Source organism: Ambystoma mexicanum, chromosome 3p, assembly GCF_040938575.1.
Source record: "Ambystoma mexicanum isolate Mex_15411 chromosome 3p, UKY_AmexF1_1, whole genome shotgun sequence".
NCBI lineage: Eukaryota > Metazoa > Chordata > Amphibia > Caudata > Ambystomatidae > Ambystoma > Ambystoma mexicanum.
In genome coordinates, this window is record NC_090925.1 from 732,009,326 (window position 1) to 732,030,125 (window position 20,800).

The 20,800-nt window shown below is 47.5% G+C and overlaps 1 protein-coding gene across 6 annotated transcripts in view; it reads right to left on the bottom strand.

Moving 5' to 3' along the window:
• The window catches only part of RNF25 (ring finger protein 25), a 533,791-nt gene that overhangs the window by 308,848 nt on the left and 204,143 nt on the right, over positions 1-20,800 (bottom strand). For all 6 annotated transcript variants that reach the window (XM_069651598.1, XM_069651601.1, XM_069651597.1 and 3 more), the window contains one exon: positions 9,482-9,549. In XM_069651598.1, coding sequence (XP_069507699.1) covers positions 9,482-9,549 — 68 coding nt within the window. The remainder of the gene's footprint in view (positions 1-9,481; positions 9,550-20,800) is intronic.

Below are 20,800 nucleotides of genomic sequence, written 5' to 3' on the forward strand. Positions count from 1 at the left end.
AGAAATCCACTGCTGATCCATCATGTCCGGCAAACTACTGCCCAATTTCCATTACTCCCTTTTTGGGTAGGGTCCTGGAAAAGCTGGCTATCTCTCAGCTTAATCTTCATTCCGACTCTGTTGGCTCTCTCCATGACCACCAATCTGGCTTCAGAGCTGCCAGAAGCACGGAAACTGCTCTCCTGAGCATCGGTGAAGACATGCTCTCCAACCTCGAGTCTAACATTCCCTCTGTCCACATCCTACTTGAGCTCTCCTCTGCGTTCGACGCGGTCAACCATACCACCCTGCTCAATCGTCTCTGCGACAACCTGGGTATCACTGATGAGGCTCTGGCCTGGCTGACCTCTTTTCTCTCTGATCGACCCTCCCAGGTACAACTTGGGTCCTTCCTATCTTCCATCTCCCTCTCTACATGTGGTGTCCCCAGGGGTCTAACCTCTCGCCCTGGCTTTTCAACCAATACTAGGCAACTCTCGCCTACTGCATCTCCATTTTCTGATCAACTTTCCAGTGCTATGCTGACGACACCCAACTAATTTACAGGCTTCCTTCAGCCTCCTCCTCTCCTTCCCTCATCTCCAATTATCTAATCGCCATTCAAAATTGGGGTGCCGCCAACGATCTATGTCTAAATGCCAACAAGACTGAGATCCTCCTTATCTGTACACCATCTCCATCCTTTACTCTCACTCTCTGGTCGGCCTCCCTTGGCCGTCATCCTACCCCCACTTGCATGTCTAAATACCTTGGGGTTATCTGTGACTCTACACTTTCCTTCTCTGCATACATCTCGGACGTCTCCAAAAAGTAAAACTTCTAATTGCACCTCCTTAGAGGTACTCTGCCTTGCCTCTCCTTCCCTCAAAAGCTTACTGTCTCCCAAACTCTGGTTTTCTCCAGACTGGATTACTGTAACAGCCTCTTTCTAAATCTACCTACCTCCACTCTCCGCCCTTTACAGCTAATCCAGAACAGGACTGCAAAACTTGTCCTTGGCCTCAAGCCCTGGGATCACATCTCCCCAGCCCTGAAATCCCTTCATTGGCTCCCAGTGGATGCAAGGATTACATTTAAAACCCGCTGCATTGTCCACAAGGCTTTCTGGTGCCTGGGTCCAAAATACCTTCAACTACCCTCCGTAAATACCTCCCCTCTCGAGCCCTTCGCTCCTCTACCTCTAACTCTCTCGGGGAGCTGGGGGTAGATCTCGGTCTTCGGCTGGTGCCTCCCTTTGGAACAGCCTCCCGGCCACCTTGAAACTTGAGGAAAACTATCTCCGATTCGGGAACCATCACAAGACCTTCCTCTTTGCCTCGGCCTTTACCCCCTGCTCCCCTGTTGATCAGTTTCTTCTCTTGGCATCGTGCACCTGGTCATCCTCTGTCATTCGGGCCCAGGTACCTGCTTACTCTGCCACCCTCCTGCACTGCCTCCAGGCCACCCTCTGCACTAGGGTTCTATATATGTACCCATACAGTCCCCCTCCCACTTTTCTTCTGCACTTATCAGATATACCTTATCTGACTAACTTTGACCTGCCACTTGCTGGCAGCACTACCATGGTTTATCGTCCTTATTTATTTATTTAATTTAATATTTATTTCTGTTTTCTCTCCTCTGCGCCGCACTTTCCACACCCCCCACCCCCCCATGCACTTTACCCCTTTTCCTTTTTCCATGCACTTGCGCTTTCTTAAATGTCACTGGGCCTAGTAAGATCGCCGTTTTCTTTTGTGTTCTCCCTTGTTCCCCTCCCTTTTTGCCAGGTCGTGCTCTGAAAAACTTGTGTACGAGCGCGATATAAATAAAATATAATTTCATTTATATCTAAAAGCGTGTATCTGAAATTTAAGAGTTATATTTTACATACGTGTAACTTGTAATATCTACTGGAAAATGTTCACCACCACAAGAACTCTTCCTACATCTGTCCCCTCTCTTATGAAGAAGCTTTGTGACTTTTGGGCACAAGGCCCCACACAACATAGGGATTGGTTATACTTCTTGTGAACTGGTTTCATTTTACTGCATCACTACTTACTTTCTTTTATTTGTCCAAGTTATTGTATGCATTCCTACAAACCTAAAAGGCGACTATATACGTGTTTGATAATTGAGTATTGTGTGATATTACCACCTGCTTCTTTAATTTTCTAGTGGGTGTTTATGGCCTATAAGGAACAAGTTACTTACCTGTAACTGTTGTTCTCCAGCATGGGTCTGGCATGGATTCACATGCTCATGAATATTCCCCGTCGTCAGGCTGGGAATCCTCGGTAAAGAAAAAATCAGTATCAGTTTCGTTTCTGATCTGTCTTTCGAAGTAGTAACCAATCACTGATCTCTGCGTCATACTGACCACAGCCAATGACTGCCCTCTATCTAAGCCCCGCCCCTGGCAGCCATCTTCAGATTTGGTAGCACGTGAAGTGGCAGTATGACCAAGTGAAGAGCCGCAGAGGGGTAGGCGGGAGGGTTCGCATGTGAATCCATGCCAGACCCATGCTGGGGAACAACAGTTAAAGGTAAGTAACTTGTTCCTTCTCCAGCATGGGGTCTGGCATGGATTCACATGCTCATGAATAAAGAATACATAGCAGTACACACATGCACAACCACGGGAGGTGGCAAAGGCTCAACATTAAGCATTACATCAAACTCAACATTAAGCAATTCTTACCTCCTCACCAGGCTCACCTTAGGCGAACAGGTTGCGCAGCACTGCTTGGCCGACCCTGGACTCCTCCCTGGAATCCCGATCGACGCAGTAGAATTTCGTGAAGGTGTGCGTCGACCTCCACGTAGCAGCCCTGCAGATGTTCAGCAAGGGCACACCAGATAGGAACGCCGTGGTAGCTGCGATCGCTCTGGTGGAATGGGCTCTCGGACGGCCAGGCAGCAGTCGGTTTGCCAACCGATGACAGTACATGATACAGCCGGAGAGCCATCTGGAAATGGAAGCCTTTGAGAGAGCCTTCCCGTGATTGACAGGTCCAAAGTTCACAAAGAGCTGTGACGTGTTCCGAAAACACTTTGTGCGGTCCACGTAGAACTTCAGCGCTCTAGCCACATCCAGCGAGTACAAAGTCCTTTCAGCTGGCGACGAAGGCGACAGGAAGAAAACAGGCAACACCAAGGGTTCGTTGAGGTGGAAGTCCGACGGCATCTTGGGCATGAAGGAGGGGTGCGTCCTGAGCACTACCCTCGTGTCGTGAAAAGTCAAGTACGGAGCCTTGCAGGAAAGGGCCTGGATCTCTCCCACCCGTCGTGCGGAGGTGATGGCCACAAGAAATGCTGTTTTCCACGACAAGAACTTCAACGGAGCCGAGTGCAGAGGCTCGAACGGAGGTCCCATGACCTTGGTCAGGACCACGTTGAGCTCCCACGCCGGGGCCGGAGCCTTCACCGGCGGGAACGATCTGAACAGTCCCTTCATGAACTCTTTCACCAGACGATGAGACCACAAAGACGTCCGCCCCGTGGTTCTGGTGTATCGGGAGATCGCAGCAAGATGAATCTTGATGGACGCATGCGCCAGTCCAGCTTTGGCCAGCGTCAGTAGGTACGGCAGTACTTGGGGAGCCGTAATCCGTAGAGGGTTAATCTTCTGTGCGTGGCACCAGACAGAGAACCTCTTCCATTTGTGCCCGTAGCATTTAAGAGTTGAGGACGCCCTGGCCTTTGCAAGAACCTCTCTGCAGTCGGTCGGTATGTCGTATCCTCCAAACTCTAACGCTGCAGGAGCCAGGCCTGCAAGCTCAGCGACTTCGGGTCGTGATGGAGGATGGCGCCTCCTTCCCTGGAGAGAAGATCCGCATCCACTGGCAGCTTGATTGACAGGGACGCTGACAAGTCCAGAAGGTCCGGGAACCATATCTGCCTCGGCCACGCAGGTGCAACGAGGATCATCCTGCACTGTGACCTCTTGAGCTGGTTGATGAGCTGGATCAGCAATGGCAATGGAGGGAACACGTATAGAAACAGGCCCTCCCAGGGGAACGAGAAAGCATTGCCCATGCTCCTCGGCTGGGGAAACCTGCTGGCGAACCTCCGGCACTTGGAGTTCGTCGCCGTCGCGAACAGATCGATCTGGGGTGTGCCCCACCGTCGGAAGAGGCGGTCCACTAGATCCTGTCGTAGTTCCCACTCGTGGCACGAGCGCAGCTCCCTGCTGAGTGAGTCGGCGATGGTGTTTTTTTATCCCTGCCAGATGAAACGGCACCAGAAACATCCCTTGGGCGACGGCCCAATGCCACAGATCCTGCGCCTCCCTGGACAGGGCTGGGGACCTGGTTCCGCCCTGTTTCCTGATCTAGAACATGGTGGTGGTGTTGTCGGTGAAGATCCTCACCACCTTGCCCTTGAGGGACGGAAGAAAGGACCTGAGGGCCCAAAACACTGCACGGAGCTCCAGGACGTTGATATGGAGGGACTTCTCCGTTGGGAGCCAAAGGCCTCTCGCGTGCAGATTTTCTGTGTGCGCTCCCCACCCTTCCAGGGAGGCATCCGTGGTCACTGTCTCCTGGTGGCCGGGGGTCTGGAAGTCCATGCCCGCCGTCAGATACGCGCGGGTGCCCCACCACCGGATCGCTCGTCGAAAACTCTCGTCGAGTGTGATCCTCTCCTCGAAGCTGCCCGTCGTCTGGATCCAGCGCGCGTCCAGGAACTACTGCAACGGGCGCATCCGGAGCCTGCACAGGCGGATGAGGTAAATGCAAGAAGACATCATTCCGAGGAGGGAGTTGATGGACCTCACTCTGGCCGCGTCCGCAACCAGCATCCGCTGCACCTTGCCCAAGATGGCCCTCGTCCTTTCCTCCGACGGAGAGGCCAGGAGCGACACTGTCGATCTTCGCTCCCAGAAACAGTGCGTCTTGCGCGGGCACCAGGTGGGACTTGGCATAGTTTATGGAGAATCCCAGGTCCGTGAGAAGTTGGACGGTCCTTGCCGTGTGCTCCACGGCGAGCTCCTTCGTCTTTGCTCGGATGAGCCAGTCGTCCAGGTAGGGGTAGACGTGGATCCCCTCTCGGCGCAGCTGCGCCGCCACCGGTGCGAGGCACTTGGTGAACACCCTGGGTGCCGACCTCAGTCCGAAGCGAAGGTCTCTGAACTGGTAGTGACGCCCTTGGACCACGAACCTGAGAAACTTTCGGTGTCCCTTTAGGATCAGAATATGGAAGTAGGCATCCTCTAAATCCAACGACGACAGGAAATCGCCCTCCTCCAGCTGACCCAGGACGTGTTGGAGGGTGACCATCCGGAACTTCTGTGCCTTGACGAATTTGTTCAGTCGTCGTAGGTCCAGGATGGGACGCCATCCTCCCGTCTTCTTCTTCACGAGGAAGTATCTTGAGTAAACTCCGGAGACTCGAAGCCTCTTTGGGACGAGCTCGATGGCGCCCTTCTTGAGCATCGCCTTTACCTCCAAGAGAAGTTGAGGGACGTGATGTTCTTTCCTGGCCACAGGGGGGATGCGCGGGCACCTCTTTAGAAACTCGAGCGCGTGACCCTGAGCTAGGGCGTCCAGCACCCAACGGTCGGTGGAGGTGGACTCCCACACGCTGACAAAGCTCGCCAGCCGGCCCCCCACCGGGGTGCTTCGTTGGGGGCCCGATCCCACGGCCAGTTCAGTCCTGCTTCGACGAGGCTTTGCCGCCTTGTCCTCCTTGGCGACAACGGCGGGGTCCGCCTGACTTGCCTCGTCCCCTGTAAGCTTCCTGCAACGACGAACGGGCCGCTTGACGGTAGGTGGAAAATCCGCCGCTGGAACCTTTGGAGGCACCCTGTTTGCCTCCGCCGCTCCGAAAGTGCGGCCGCCGTTGCTGGAGAACCCCAAGAGCCCGGGCCGTCTCCGTGTCTGCCTTGATGGCTTGAAGGGAATCGTCCACTGTTCTCCCAAACAGGTTGTTTCCGTCGAACGGCATGTCCAAGACTCTGGTCTGCACGTCCTGACGGAAGTCAGTAGCCTTGAGCCATCCACGCCGCCTAAGGCACACGCCGTTGCCCAACTGGCGAAATCCAGTGTCAGCGATGTCCGTCGCAATCATAATGGCATGGTCCGACGCCACCTCTCCTTCCTGCAAGATCTCTAGGGCTTCAGCCCTCTTGTCGTCCGGTAGGAAGTCCAGCAGGGGGGCCAGTTTGTACCACAACTCCCTGTCGTAGCGTTGGCCGCCTTAATCATCGTCGCTGCAGACGAGATGGCTCTGCGTCCCATTGTATCTAATTTCTTTCCCTCGCCGTCCGGCGGGGAGGTCGACGTAGAGGCCGCGCCCCCCCCCGCTTTCTTCCTGGCCGCCGCGGAGACGACCGAGTCTGGGGGCGGCTGTGCCCAAAGGCACAAGGGGGCCGCATCCGGGACCCGGTACTTCTTCTCGTACCGATCCCTTCTAGCCGGCGTCGTGGATGGGTTCTTGAGGAGGGAGAGGCCCTCATCCCAAATATCGTCCAGTAGAGGTACAGAGATGACCGTCTTCCTCTTCGCCTCGCGCCGTTGATAAAGGAACCCTTCCTTCTTCTTCTCCTCCGGGCAGAGCTGGAAAAGCTCGGATGCCCTGGCGATCATGGAGTGAAACGATCCAATCTCGTCGGGCGGGGAAGCCCGGGTGGGAGGTGACGACGGCAGATCCTCGTCGTAAACCTCGTCGTCCGTACCCGTCGCGGCCGTGTCAGTCCCCGTATCATCCCCACGAGTCGTGGACGGGGAGGAGGGCTGAACAGGGCGCGATGGCTGAAAAGGAGGTGGAGGATGAATCCTTCTCTTAGGGGGAGGGCTCCCAGAAGGGCCTGGCTCCGGGTCGCCCGTTGGGAGCGGTTCCTCCGCTGGTGGTAACGGCAGTCTCGTCCTTATCTCCGAGCATAAGGACTGTATAGCCAACAAAATGGCCGCCGAGTTGTCTTGAGGCACTGGTTGAGGGGAGTCCGACGGGCGGTCAGGGGCCCCGTCGGCACCCTCAACGTTATCGTCGTCTCCTACGTCGGGGTCCCTCCCGACGGGCTGGTCTTCTTCCACGCCAACGCCGTGGCTTAAGACTTCGATCAGCTCTTCCTCAGAGGTTGAGGCCGAATCCACGACGACCTCCTGCCCCCCCTTTTTCTTCTCCGTCGGAGGTTTCACGGGGGTCCTGTCGATGGGCATAAAAGAGGACTCCCTCCGCGGTGGCAGGGAGACTCTGAGCCCCGAGGTCGCCACCACTGGTGTAGCCTCCACAGGCTGAGCCAAGGCCGCCGCGACTGTCTCGATAGAGGCCTTGGCCGGATGGATTAAGGCTTTCACCACCTTAGGTGCGCTCACCGCCTTCTCCTTGGGGGGAGGGTCACTGCCTCGCTCCCCCTCCGATGGGGCCTTCGAGCTCGACCGGGGTCTCTCCAGGAGCTTCGCCGGGTGCTCGGCCTTCCTCTTACCAGAGCGTTGGCTCGTGGTTGATGGCGCCGGGGAGGATGCGCCCTGCCTGGCGCCCGTAGAGCCCGACCGTTCGGCGCTCCCGGTGCCAGCGGACTTGCGGTGCTTGGCCTTGTGTTGGACCCCCGTTGCCGGGGCGTCCTCAAAGGTCTTAGAAGACCGCTCGGACTTCTTCTTCTTCTTCTTCTCGCCTGACGGGCTCTTCCCTTCCAGCCAGTTGGCGAGACGTTGAAGGCGGTCCTTCATGGTCCGCTCCGACATATTGCCGCAAAACGCACAGTCCTTCTCCACGTGCGTCTTGTCCTCATGTAGGCAGTAAAGACAAAGGGAGTGTTCGTCCTCCTTAAAGACATTCTGAAGGTGGCATCAAGGGCAGACCCTGAACAGCTTTCCAGGCGTCGAGCTTCCCTTCTCCTGGGCCATGTCCGAGATGGGCCTGAGAAACTTCTGGAGTCCTCCAAAAGCGTGGCTCGACGAAATCTTCACCCTTGAGGGGCGTACACGAATCCGACACGGGTCCCCGTTGATCGGATGAAGAAACGGTGGAGCTTGAGGCTCTTTTGACCGAAAAATAGAGGTTTTTTGAGGAAAAAACGTGAAAAAATAGCACTAACGCTCGAGAGCAATAGCACGAGGATCCCAACACTTAACGTGCGGTAAAAATCTGAAGATGGCTGCCAGGGGCGGGGCTTAGGTAGAGGGCAGTCATTGGCTGTGGTCAGTATGACGCAGAGATCAGTGATTGGTTACTACTACGAAATACAGATCAGAAACAAAACTGATACTGATTTTTTCTTTACCGAGGATTCCCAGCCTGACGACGGGGAATATTCATGAGCATGTGAATCCATGCCAGACCCCATGCTGGAGAATAGAGTATTTCTGTACTTATCTGTCTAAATTAAATTATTGTGTGCTTCACTGTGTGGACTCATTGTGGACCACTGACCCCACTCAATCCCCCCCCCCGCCCCCCCCGAGTCTAAGCCTTGACCACTATTCACGCTTACCTTCATTGGGTTTGGCTAACCTCTCAAGAGTTGCCCTGTTCACTATAACTAGGGTGGTCTCCTAATGTCTGTCCATCAGGCCAGATTCTAGAAATCCATCTTAACACCAGTTTGCAGGCCTGCAGTGAGCTCTGAGATTTACACCAACCACAAAAGTTTTAAAAAAAAAACAAACAAAAAAAAATAAAGGGCCAGGGACACTGCCTGAGCGGCAGCTCAAGAGACCCTCTCACTGGCCTTAACCCATAAAGAATTGTATATTCTGTAGCCTGTTCAAGAAGTGTCCTAGAAGCTCAGCAGCTCATCTCAGCACTTCTTGATGCTTCTCCCATTCCCTAGGGCAGGAGTCTAAAACCTTTGGCTATCCAGATAATTTGGACTACAGCTCCCATCACCCCTAGCCTGCTCAGAGGATGGCGATGAATCATGGGAGTCATCTGCTGAGCCAAACGTTGCAGACCCCTGCTCTAGGTTGTGACCTTAACTATGTCCCAATAGTAAAGGAGTGCTAGCAACCCACTCCAATGTAAAAGAAGTAAGCATCTTCTCACCACTGTACTGCCACTGTACAAACATTTGTAATAATTTGACTAGCGTCAGTACAATAGCTTTCTATTTTGCCAACATGTAGTTTGCATGTAATAGGATATGCACTAGATATGATTTCAGTGAACGGGACGGGGTGTACATTTCTGTCTCACAATCTAATTCAATGTCAGAAGTAAGGTCTTGAGACATCAAAGTTGTGGCAGTTGGGACACCGCTCACCAGAGGATCTGCTTATCAGAGCTCTCGGGAGGGGCAGTAATGTGTCTGATACCTTCCTCACTGGTTGATCTGCATATCTTTGAGCTTTGGCTAGCATGGAGTCTCACATGATGACCTGCTCATCTGAGTGCTGCGATAAGAATGTCCCTCCCTCCCTCACCAGGTGATTTGCTTATTGGAGTAAAGAAGTGTCCAGAACCTTCACACAGTTGACAATCTGCTCTTCTGAAAGAAACGCTGCCACGGTAAGGATATAACCATTTGCCAGCTGTAGATGGCCCAAGGGGCCTCACTCACCTGAGGAGATGGTCATCCGATAGTCCTCGTGGATTCTGCATGCAGATCTTTGGTGCCTTTTTTGGATACTGTAATTAGAAGACACCATTCTGTGAATGAGCAGCAAGAGAAACAAAAACATACATTTTTTTAATTTTTTTTTATAAGTGTGCACACATGAAAAGTGAGAAATCAAAAGGCATGACCCATTCTGTGAGTCAGCAAAATAAGGTAAGAAATAAGAAATAAGAACACAATCACAAGTCTATGGCTGTTCGTAGGTCAAAATAAGAACCTGGATCCAGTCTACGGATGTACAATGAGAGGTGAGGAATTTGAACATAATTTCAAGTGTCTTGGTGTACAGAGGTCAAAACAGAATGATCCAGAGTCTGCGGATGTGCAGTCTGAGGACAGCAATGATGAAGCAATCTTCTGTTGGGGGCACAGAAGAGTCTACCGCTGCACTGCAATTTTTTCATTTTGTTGTTTTGAGCTTAAAAAGCTATTCATTTGCCACCAGAGCAGCCCGAGTGACTATAGTACATTAAAATGCTGAATGCAACAACCTGTGTATGAATGTCGGATTGTGCCAGCTTGGTATTCAATCTGCATGCCTGAAAAGCTAGGGGTCTGTACTGGAGAATGTTGGGTGCTAGGACTTCTTTTTCAAATGGACTAGCAAGTCAAAACGGCTTGTTTTACTGAATTCTATTCCGCACAGCTTGACCGCCAAAGTTGCTCATCCAACTATGTTTCAACCTATTACTTGTGTTGTGGACACATTATATTGGCTTGGTTGACACCAAGTCCCAAATTCTAGGTGCAAGCAATCCACACGCAGGCTCTGACAAACGGGGATATTAGGTTTGATTGCGAGCCACGGGATGGGCATTAGGTTTTCACACACTACAAAGGCTTTCACTAGGCCTGTGGACCTCAGCCCTTCCATAATTCAGGTCCGCCTCTTTTGCTGTAAACAGTCCCTCTCAGATTTTGGGATTTATTATTCCCATACTTGTTTCTTGGCGTCTGCTCAGTCTTACTTGGCAGTTGTCAAGGGAGTCAGGATTTGGCATTGGTCCCCATGGATCCTTCTACCAGGTTTTCCCACCTGATCCCCTAAGGTTTTCAGAAGAGAGTGGGTGTTGGATGTACAGATGTGAAGAACCACACATTCTCAGGCGTCCCCTCCCAGTGATCAAGTCTTTACAGACAGGCCTTCAAGACTTTAGTCATTAACCCTGGACTTCACCACCACTGTATAACATTTGAGAGGATCAGGTTTCTTGATACCACTACTTGCCCTCGCCCCTTTCCACCATCTTCTCGGCTTACTCTCCCCTGCACCTCACGTGGTCTACTGTTTTACTCGCACTTCTCCTTGATGCTCTGCAACATTCTTCCCCTTTTTTCCCCCACCGTTCTTCATCGCTGCCAGTCTTTTCCTGCCTCTTTTCGCTTCAATTCCGCCACCACTGTCCTCCTCCTAAGTTCAGAAATGAACTCCAGACACTGCAGCACCATTGCACCGCCATGTGACAGTGACTGCAGTCCCGGCAGGAGTGCTCCTGACCCCTCTGCCATTTCATCACCCCACTGTTATGTGGAGCCATTTCCTGTGGTGCTCGAGGTGCACCCACCTTTCTGGTCCTCCCTGGCGACCGCTCACCTGCAGAGGAAAGGACCATCAGACGATGCTGCGTGTTAAGGAGGTTTTTCTAAAGTCCAACTGGTAATAGACCTCATAAGATTCATCTCTTGGTGTTAGGGACCCAACTCTTAATATATGCCTGCACTACACAAGGTGGTGGAGTGGCTGAGCATCCAGGCTCATCTTAGGAGGGAGTTATGTGAGCTGTAGAGCAGTACAAAGAAATTAGTTCATACAGAGATCCAAGAAAACACTCACTTAAAGTTATATTAAAATATATACACAAAAGGCACAAAAACCAGTTTAAAAAGGTAGCAACTAACATTCACTTAGAAAAAGAATACGATTATATAAGGAATAATGCGGGTGAGAAACTTTTCATATACGTTTCATATCTAGCACACAGTGTGCCTTCAGTTAAGGTCAGTAAAAACACTTAAATGTATCACCTTTGCAAAATTTAGTTTAAGAGGGAAGTAAAGGTTAGACAAAACTCAGCTAGCAACTGGTAAGTAACAACGTACACTCTCCCAGAGGGATATAGGCAGTCTGTTTCCCAACTAAAAAAGTATTCACAATTCAAGTCTATCGAGTAAACAGCATTGCCAAAGCCAGTAGGATCAAGAAGATGGACCTTTGGGAAACCAGGAAAAGCCACAGTCAAATGGACAGCACCAGTTCTGATGAAAATCTTCAGAGAAAGATTACCTGCCAGTTGCTCTGTTAGAAAACACAGGAGCTCAAGAGGAGCCTTGCTGTTAACACACATGTTGCAAGACCTGCACAGTGGCGTTGAGGTGAACTCCCAAAAGCAAAGGAGCACAGAAAATGGCCAACGGTAAGTTTACCCAAGGCCTAAAGTACACAAAGAGTGAAGTTGAAAATGTAGCTGGTCGCCCTTCTGAATGCACGATAAAGACCCTGATTCCTGCTCCTTGTTCATGGTGATGAAAGGGGGGACCTTTAGTGGTTTCTGCAGCAGTACTCGAGAGAATGGGTTGGCAGCAAAGTAGTCCGATCACTCCAGCGGCTCATTGTGGTTTTGGCGCTTTTTTCTTCACGCCAAGAAGAAACTAATATCGCTAGCTGGTTTCTCTTCGATTACTCAGTGCTTAACTCTTGTGAGGACTTTTGATGAAGAATCCCTGCCTCTGGAGGTCCACACGGATGCCTGCAAAGTTGCAGCAGATTCGATGTTCGCAAGACAATGCACTCGTAAATGGGCCAGGTACCCCGGGTAATGGTTTTCTGCAGCCCAAGAAAGTCGCAGGATGTCGCGGGATGGGCCAAATTGAAGGTCTTGAGGTTAGTTGGTCCCACCAGTCCAAGGGAGGAAGTCGTCCTTGGGGGGAGTTTCCCTGTCGAGATGAAAACAGGGTCAGCACAGCTGCAGGGCTTCACCGGTACTTCCACGGTTGTTGAAGGTGCTGCTGGTGTCTCTGCTTGTCTTTTGCTTCGGATTCCTTGTTCCAGTGGTCGACTCTGCATGCAGTCCAAAAATCCTCACCTTATTTGCTGGAACCCATTCATTCACTCCCATGGAGTTGTCAATCAACAGAGGGTTGACTGTCCTGCAGGACAGCCAGCTGCCCATTTAGAACTGGTTTCAGCCAGGCACACCAACAGACAATTTTCAGGACACTCGCTCACTTCCTGCCTTGCCAATACACTGGAGCCTGAGCAGGCTTCAGGGGTGAAGCCTGCCAAAGACAAAACTCACAAAGGACCCAATCCTACATGAAATGATAGGAGAGCCCAGAAGGAACTGACAAATGAAAAATGGCCAAAAAAGAAGACCGGGACCATTTTGAGAAAATGGTCACCCACGGATGCTGTACTGCAGTTGAGAAATCAGCCTGCTAGTGACCTGCACAAAAAACTGCGCACCGCGAAGCACCGCAAAGGACTGTTTGCTGTGCGGGGGACTTGCTCGCGGATTCGGCGCTGGGATTTTGCACGGCTTCCCTGTGGCCCTCGCTCTCGTCGAACTTGTTTCTCCTGGCATTTGCATTGCCGCTGGATAAGGAGGAAGTCTTTGGAACTTACACCGTCGTGCCTGACCTGCGTCCGAGAAGGAAACAGGTGATTTGCAGCGTACCTCGTCCTCCGCCCTTAGGGTTGTGAGGCTCTCTGAATAGTAATTGGACTTGCAAAATATACTGGAATATGAGGCAAGCAGTTATTAAAATCGAATTATTTTTTCACTTTTTCTAAAGGTGTTGTGAAGCTAATTACGCCCCCTCTGGTTTGTGCAACGCCCATTCCGGCTCCATAAATTCATTGGCCTCCAGCGCACCCGCGCTGCGCACCGCGAAGCACCGCAAAGGACTGTTTGCTGTTCGCAGTGCGCGGCGCGTGGCACTGGGCTGGTTCTATGCTGCAATTCTTATGGTTTAGGTAAGCCTTGCTTGGCTTTGTTATACTTTTTGTTTTGTTTCTTCTTTGTTTTAGACTGTTTAACTAAGACACACGTCTAGGTACCTTCTTTCTTTTTCCCCTGTAACTCTTAGAGGGAAAAAAAAATAAAAAACACTTCACATATCTTCTTTGTGAATTTTTATTGGTAAGAGATTATAGCATGTGAGGTGTTGTACTTTCAAAAACCCAACTTTATGGATTCCCCCTTACTTACTTTAAGGAACGGGAAGCGTCTGAGGGAATCCATTAAAAAAATCACGAATTAAACCATTCCCTAAAATAAAAATGGAGGGACCGGTTATATCTAAAATTAGCCAACAGCCCGGTCTATCTGCTGTTACTCAAACAGCCTCCTTCACGACCTCTGTAGAGCAGTTGGCTCCTCAAAATGCTTGTGAACACCACATAGACATTGAATTGTCTACTTCTTTATCAGAAGCACAAGAAAATACATCTTTCAGTCTCCAAACAGCTAATGATATAGATATTCAAACTAGTGTTGTTCTGGATGTGACTGGTAATACTCCCATGCCCATGTCTGACACCTCTATGCTTGCACCAGGCATACTCTCTGCCCTAGAAAGGCGAATTAGCCTTTCACTAGGTCCATCCACGCCAGCTGCATCCTCATGTGGACTACGAGAACAAGTGCATTTCCATCCGACGCCTTGCCCGCCTTTGGTTTTTTCGAATCAGCCTGCAACATCTAGTAGCCCTTCGAGGGAAGTGTTTGCGTCGAGTAAAATTAGAAGTTCTCCCACTTTTGAATTTCATCCCTTAGGAAACTTCAGCTGGATGATCCGACTCGTTCTGGCGCTTTAAATAATCAACTGCCACAAGTGGCGACTTTTGACCCGACCACTTCCCATTCTCCTTTGTCCCCAATACCGATTAATGGCAATTCCTCACATTCACTAGAGCAGGAATTACATTCATTTCCTGTACTTACTCGCATCCTCAATCTACTTGACAAGGGCCACGAATTTACACATGTGCTACTAAAGGATATAAAAGACTCCATTATAACTAATTCGATCAAACTTTCAAAAATTAAAGGATTTATGCTAGCCCAAGAATCATGTCACAACTTTCATATTATGTGTCCTGAACGCACGGCTGAGCTTGTAAAGAGGGGCCTGCCAGCTACTCTTGCAATGCATGCATTGACTTCGCAAAGCACTCAAACGACTGAAGTTACTTATTTGTTAAATGGCATGCCCACTTCTTTTGCCAATGCCGCTGCCAAAGCTAACTTAATGGAGTCTTCTACGACTAGTCCAGAATCAATAGACATAGTCGAAGTGGCGAAACTTCAACACGAGCAAATTCTTCAAATTGAACAATTGCTATTTAAATCTGAGCTGTTCTCTGCCGAATTGTTAAATAATCATACAATAACTTCGGCTGTTATTCCGATCGAGCCAGCTCCAGACAGTCCTTCTGCGTTTACGAACCTACTTGAGAAATCTACCTCTCCAGACACAATTGAGATGTCGACTAATATTTACCATCCTTCTCCCAGGATGAAAAAATCCTATCAGAGAGCCCTGAAACGCAGAAACAAATCAAAGAGGAATAATCCCTCTATTTCTAATAGTAGCAATGCAGCTCCCTCAGTACAATGCTCAGCCAAAAATTGTAACAATATTGATGTGACACTGAATACTTCGCAAATTGGAAGCGAAGATTTTAAGTTTAACTCGAGCCAATTGAACAAAGAGTTTAAATGCTCTTCAAATAAAATCTTCTAAAAAAAACTCAAAAAAAGGGAAGAAAGGTACGCAGCCAACCTCTCTTAAACCAATTGCTGAAAATGTCCCTGCGGATTTCACTCTTAATGGCAAACTAGTTGGTTGTGAAGGTACTGGTCCTTCCAATATGTTGGTTCAGGCAAACAAACACCTTTTTTCCTTTAGTTGAAAATAAAAAAACATCATGTTGTGGTGGGTCCAACATTATTAACAAAGAGGCTCCGGAAGCGATTACCTCATCTTCTATGAATGCTCCAGCTGTGATTCATCAACCCTTGTCTGTTATACCATTGCTGAAACCCCAGATAACTACCTCACAGCATATGGTTCCTCAGATGCCTCCTCCTCAGATGCTTCCTCCAATTACAAGGTTAGATATCTCTAATTTTTCAGGAGTAGATTTAGCAAAGCAATCCGGTTCATCTTTGAACAACTTCCCCTTTGCTGGAGATAATCAAGTCCCGACTGCAATATCCTCGATAGAAATGAAAGATATTCATGGAAAGTCAACTTCTCAATGCATTCCTTCCGCTCCACGGATCATAATTAATCACGAGTTACGATCTTTTAATGAAATTCCTGAGGAAATGCACACCTTAATTGGCTGGGCCAGTAACCAACATACCTACGGAAGTGGCCCCTATCAACCGCTCCTTTTTGATGAACACACTATATAAAATTCCTTCCTTGCGTAACCTAATTTCCCAAGACATAGATTGGATAAAGTTACCATTAATCAACAACAATCGTATGCTCTGTAAGGTAATCTCGCCCATTATTGCGAAGTTGATTTGGGAGTATAAATCTGACTTAATCTTTTTGGGCTTTGAATTGCAAGCATTTGCTTCCTTTGAAAAGGCTATACTATTTTTAGAATTTACGCCTCCACCAATTTTGACAAAGTGTCCAGTTGCAATTAACCCCACCTCAGCTTCTTCTGAGAATGAAAAAATACTAGGACAGTTGGCTTCCCTTACATCTGCTTTGAATGGATTCTTGGGAATCTTGCCGCTTTTGCAACTCCTCACAAACAGCGGGCATGAACTCTACCGCTACGCTAACATCATAATGTAACAAGTTCATTATTCAATCCTGGAATTGCTGGGGGCTGAACATTCTTTTAACTTGGTTCGCAAATAGAAACCTAAAAGATCTTCCTGCTATTCTATTTTTGCAAGAAACCATGTGTTATAAAGAATTTTGTCTTGACGGTTTCACAGCCGTTCATAGCACCGCAACTCAGCCCGGGTCTGGTCGTCCAGTTGGAGGTATCTCAATTCTATTGAACAATGATCTGGCTTTTGTAATAAATTCAACGATGTCCTCTCAATTATTCTTAATGAAAAATATTGACATTAACATTTTAGGGTTAAAAAAAGTGGTATTGATATCTATTTATTGGAACCCCGCTACACTTGATATTGAAGAAGCCATCTATATCCTAAACGAAGCATTAACAGAAAGCTTTTGCAAATATCCGGCCGCAGAAGTGCTGATTTGCGGCGACTTTAACGCTTACTTATTTGCATCCATAAAGATGCCTCCGTCTCATGTATCTTCACAGCATTTCAAAACAGCTTATGTAAATGGGATGAAATGGACACAATTCTTCCTCTCGTGGGATTTAGTAGTGTTAGAACCCCTTCACCCACATTCCTTTTTAACTTGGCGCAGGGGAAAGGCATGTTCTACCATTGATTACATAATAGCTTCTCAATATCTCTCTGGAATCATCTCTCCAATTACTTCCTTTTTTCCATCGTACGGTGATCATGCCATCCTTTTGGGTGTTATATTGGCTGAAATTAAGTCCTTTGGTAAGTTACAGACTTTGAACCTAGTTCAGAGCGATAGACAATTTTTGTCTATTCGTTGGAATACATCTACTTGCCGCCGATTGACATTTTTAGTCAATCGGGACTGGTGTCCTGACTATGATTATGGGGCACAATCTGCCCAGGTTATTCTTGCATGGAATTTACAAATGATCAATAACCATTTAATTACCCTTGCAGAACTGGCACAGATATACCCCAAAATCAAAGACCCGGCTTATATTTTGACCTGTCGAATTGCGAAATTAAAATCGGAAAGAAACCGTGAGCTAAGAACTTTGAAAAGAAATGTTTGCTCTAATTCTTGTAATAGTTATCTAACAGCGAAAAAGCTATTGCTACGTAACTATAAAAATAAGATAAGAGCAACCAGAGCCTCTTTTCATTTAATAGGTAATCAAAACATGGTACGCCTAATTTGTAAGCACAATATTTGCGATATTTGGCAATTACTTAGGACAGCAAACAAAAATACTATGCCTCCATTCGAATCTGCTGTAGATGGCACTGCATGGTTTAAATTCTACGAACAAAAATATCTGTTACCATCTCGCTTTCTCCCAGTTGATATCGAGGACCTAGTCATCCACATTCCGATGCTATGCCCATGGTCTAGCGAGGACATTCTGTTTGCTATTTCCAAACTCAAATCCTCAAAATGTGCAGGCCCTGATGGCCTACCTCCCTGTATAATTAACGATGACCCTTTGTTTTGGGCCAATATTCTTCTGAAGATATTTCAATCCATCTTTATCCCAAAACATCTTCCGCCCTCTTGGGTTAGTTCAATTATTATCCCGTTACATAAAAAGGGACCTCTAAATAATCCCCTTAATTTCAGACCTATTGCCCTTATGGATATAGCGTCCAAAATCTTTTCTCTCCTCCTATTGAAGGAGGTGGAAACTCATATTACTGTAAACCACATTTTAAATAAAGTCCAGACTGGTTTTCGAAAAAATATGGGGACACAGCTAAATGCTACGATTCTTGCACACCTAAAAGCTGAGGCGCTTCGTCCTCATCATGGTCCAATATTTATCGCATCCTTAGATTTATCTTCCGCTTTCGATTGCGTTATTCGCAGTAGACTTTGGGACAAAATGCTTAAACTGAAATTTCCACCATACTTAGTAGCACTTATTGCGCTGTTACATCATAAGACATCTTTCAGAGTACGCATTTCGAGTAAAGGCAGTTTGTCTAACCCAATTCCTACAGCAATTGGGGTTAAGCAAGGATGTAATCTAGCGGCAGTCCTATTTAACTTATACTTATCAGACATCGAAGGCTTATGGGACTCCGCCAAATCTTACTCGGTCCGACTTGGCAAACTTCAGCTGTCTTGGCTGGCGTATGCCGACGATGTGCTTTTATTCGATAGTACCCAATCTGGTTTGCAGAACAAATTAGAAACCTTTCAGAACTTTTGTAGAGCAAATAATTTGACCATACATTTCTTAAAATCTAACATCCTCGTGCTTTCCTCAAAAAAAAATTGTAAATTCCGATGGCGATTGGACTGTTAATATTCAAATTGTAACACAGACCATCTATCTCGGCTATAATCTTGCAAATAACTCTTCTGCCATCTTCTGGCATAGAACACTGGCAGAAAAAACTTTACCTCTACAAAATCAAATGAAAATTATCTTCCGTAAATATTGTAAATTCTCCTTACTTCCGTTATTTGAATTTTACTCTAAAAAGATAGAGGCAATTATTCTGTATAGCTTAGACCTATGTTTATTAGATATGTCTAGCTTCTTAAATAAACTTCAAGCAAAACTGTGGAAAGTCACTCTTGGTCTTCCTACTTATCTGCCCAATGCAATATTACTCCATGAATTAGGACTAAACTCCCTAGCAGTACGCCATAATTGGCGCATCCTAAAGAATTTTACAAAAATGTGTTCTCCAATTGAAAACTCTATTTATGAGGACTTTTTTATTATGTTGAAGGAATCCAATCCAACCTCTATTAGAACCTTCCACAAGCGCATACTTGTTATATTAGAGGGGATTAACATCTCTTCCGTAGTATTACCATCTAAACTATTCATAGCTCAGAAACGCCTGTTTTGGAATGATTGGGCTGTTACCTGTTCTAAAATAGCTTCTTTTGCTTCATTTACTGAATATACAAAATTCAGACACAAGCAATTGCCAAGATTACCTTATCTTATGCTTTGGCCCAGTGCTGAACTCAGGGCCTTATTTATGCGATTTCGATTAGATCTATTGCACACTAAATCGAGAACGAAATATTGGAACAATACTGCTATTAATACTCATGATACCATCTGCAGATTTTGCAACAAGGCCGAATCATCTGAAACTTTAAAACATCTTTTTCTTTTATGTCCATTTTTTGAAATTGAAAGAGTGAACACGATCACTGCCTTTAGCTTGACGCATTCAATCTTTGGAAGAGAATTAATCTGGTCGCATTGTATGTGCGGCTCTTCGAACTCTATAATCATGGCAACAGCACGCCTGGTGAAGATCATTGTCACAGCATTATCAGCTATCTCAGAGACTGAAAAAAATTGTGAAATTACAGCTCTTACTATTTAAGTCTTGTTTGTGTTTTATAGAATATATTGCTTTTTTTCCTTTTCGTCGGATTTTTTCACAAGTAACGAAATGTAAATAGCGAATTGTCCTTTTTGACTTTTTTTTTATTTTGATGTGTTAATTATGTGTTAATTATGTATTATATATTATAACGTAGGTTAGATGTTTTGTCTATCTGGCTCATTTTGAATTTTCGTAAGTGTAATGTACGAGCGTTGAACTGTTTTTAAATGTAGTATAAGGGAAAGAATGTAAAGACGTAAAGATGTAATGATGTTTATTGAATGTAATTCTTACGAACAATGCTATAATTTTGTAAAGATGCGTATGCATCAAAAACAAAATTTCAATCAAACTTTTTTTAAAAAAAATAGAATTAACCACTGCCACCAGCCATTTAAGTTTGTTATTCAGTGTAACAAACGCCTCAGCCCCCGACAAATAGTGGTGTGTACTGGACCCACAAAGGAAAAGGTAAATAAGATAAACGTTATCTTACTACTCTTGGGAACTGTAGCGTAGTTCACACAAGAGAATGTATTAACACATAAGGAGAAGTCCAAAGGACTCCTCAGTGACACTGCACAGGGTGTGCTGGATATCACAAAGTAAAAAAAAGGATGCCTGTAATAACATTTGGAGATACGCATACTTCACAAAAGTAGTAAAAATAAAAACCCAGTCAGAGAAAAAAAAATGAGTGAGGGGTTAAAAGTTCCACTCACGATTCCAAGATGCCCGCCGGCACAGATTACACGTGCTGACGGCTGTTCCCTGCCCCCAGGAAGGTTAACAGCGGTTCCACCACCCCTGATACCAGAAACAACGAAGACGGAGAGGCGCACACTCCCCGGAAGGGAGTAATATACCCACCTGGAAGGAGAAAGGGCAGAGACATAATACGGGAGCACAGAGACATACTTGTAGTGAAGGCGGCGTGTAGCGGCGTCCGCAAGCCCGTCAGAGGACCAGTGGCGCTGACGACCACCCCAGAAAAGGCAACTGGGCGGCATAAAGGGGACCAGAGGACTTAGCTAAGTGCTACTCACTCCACCAGGAAAGAAGAGAAAGAAGGCGTGGACGGGTTGAGCCCCCGCAGACCTGA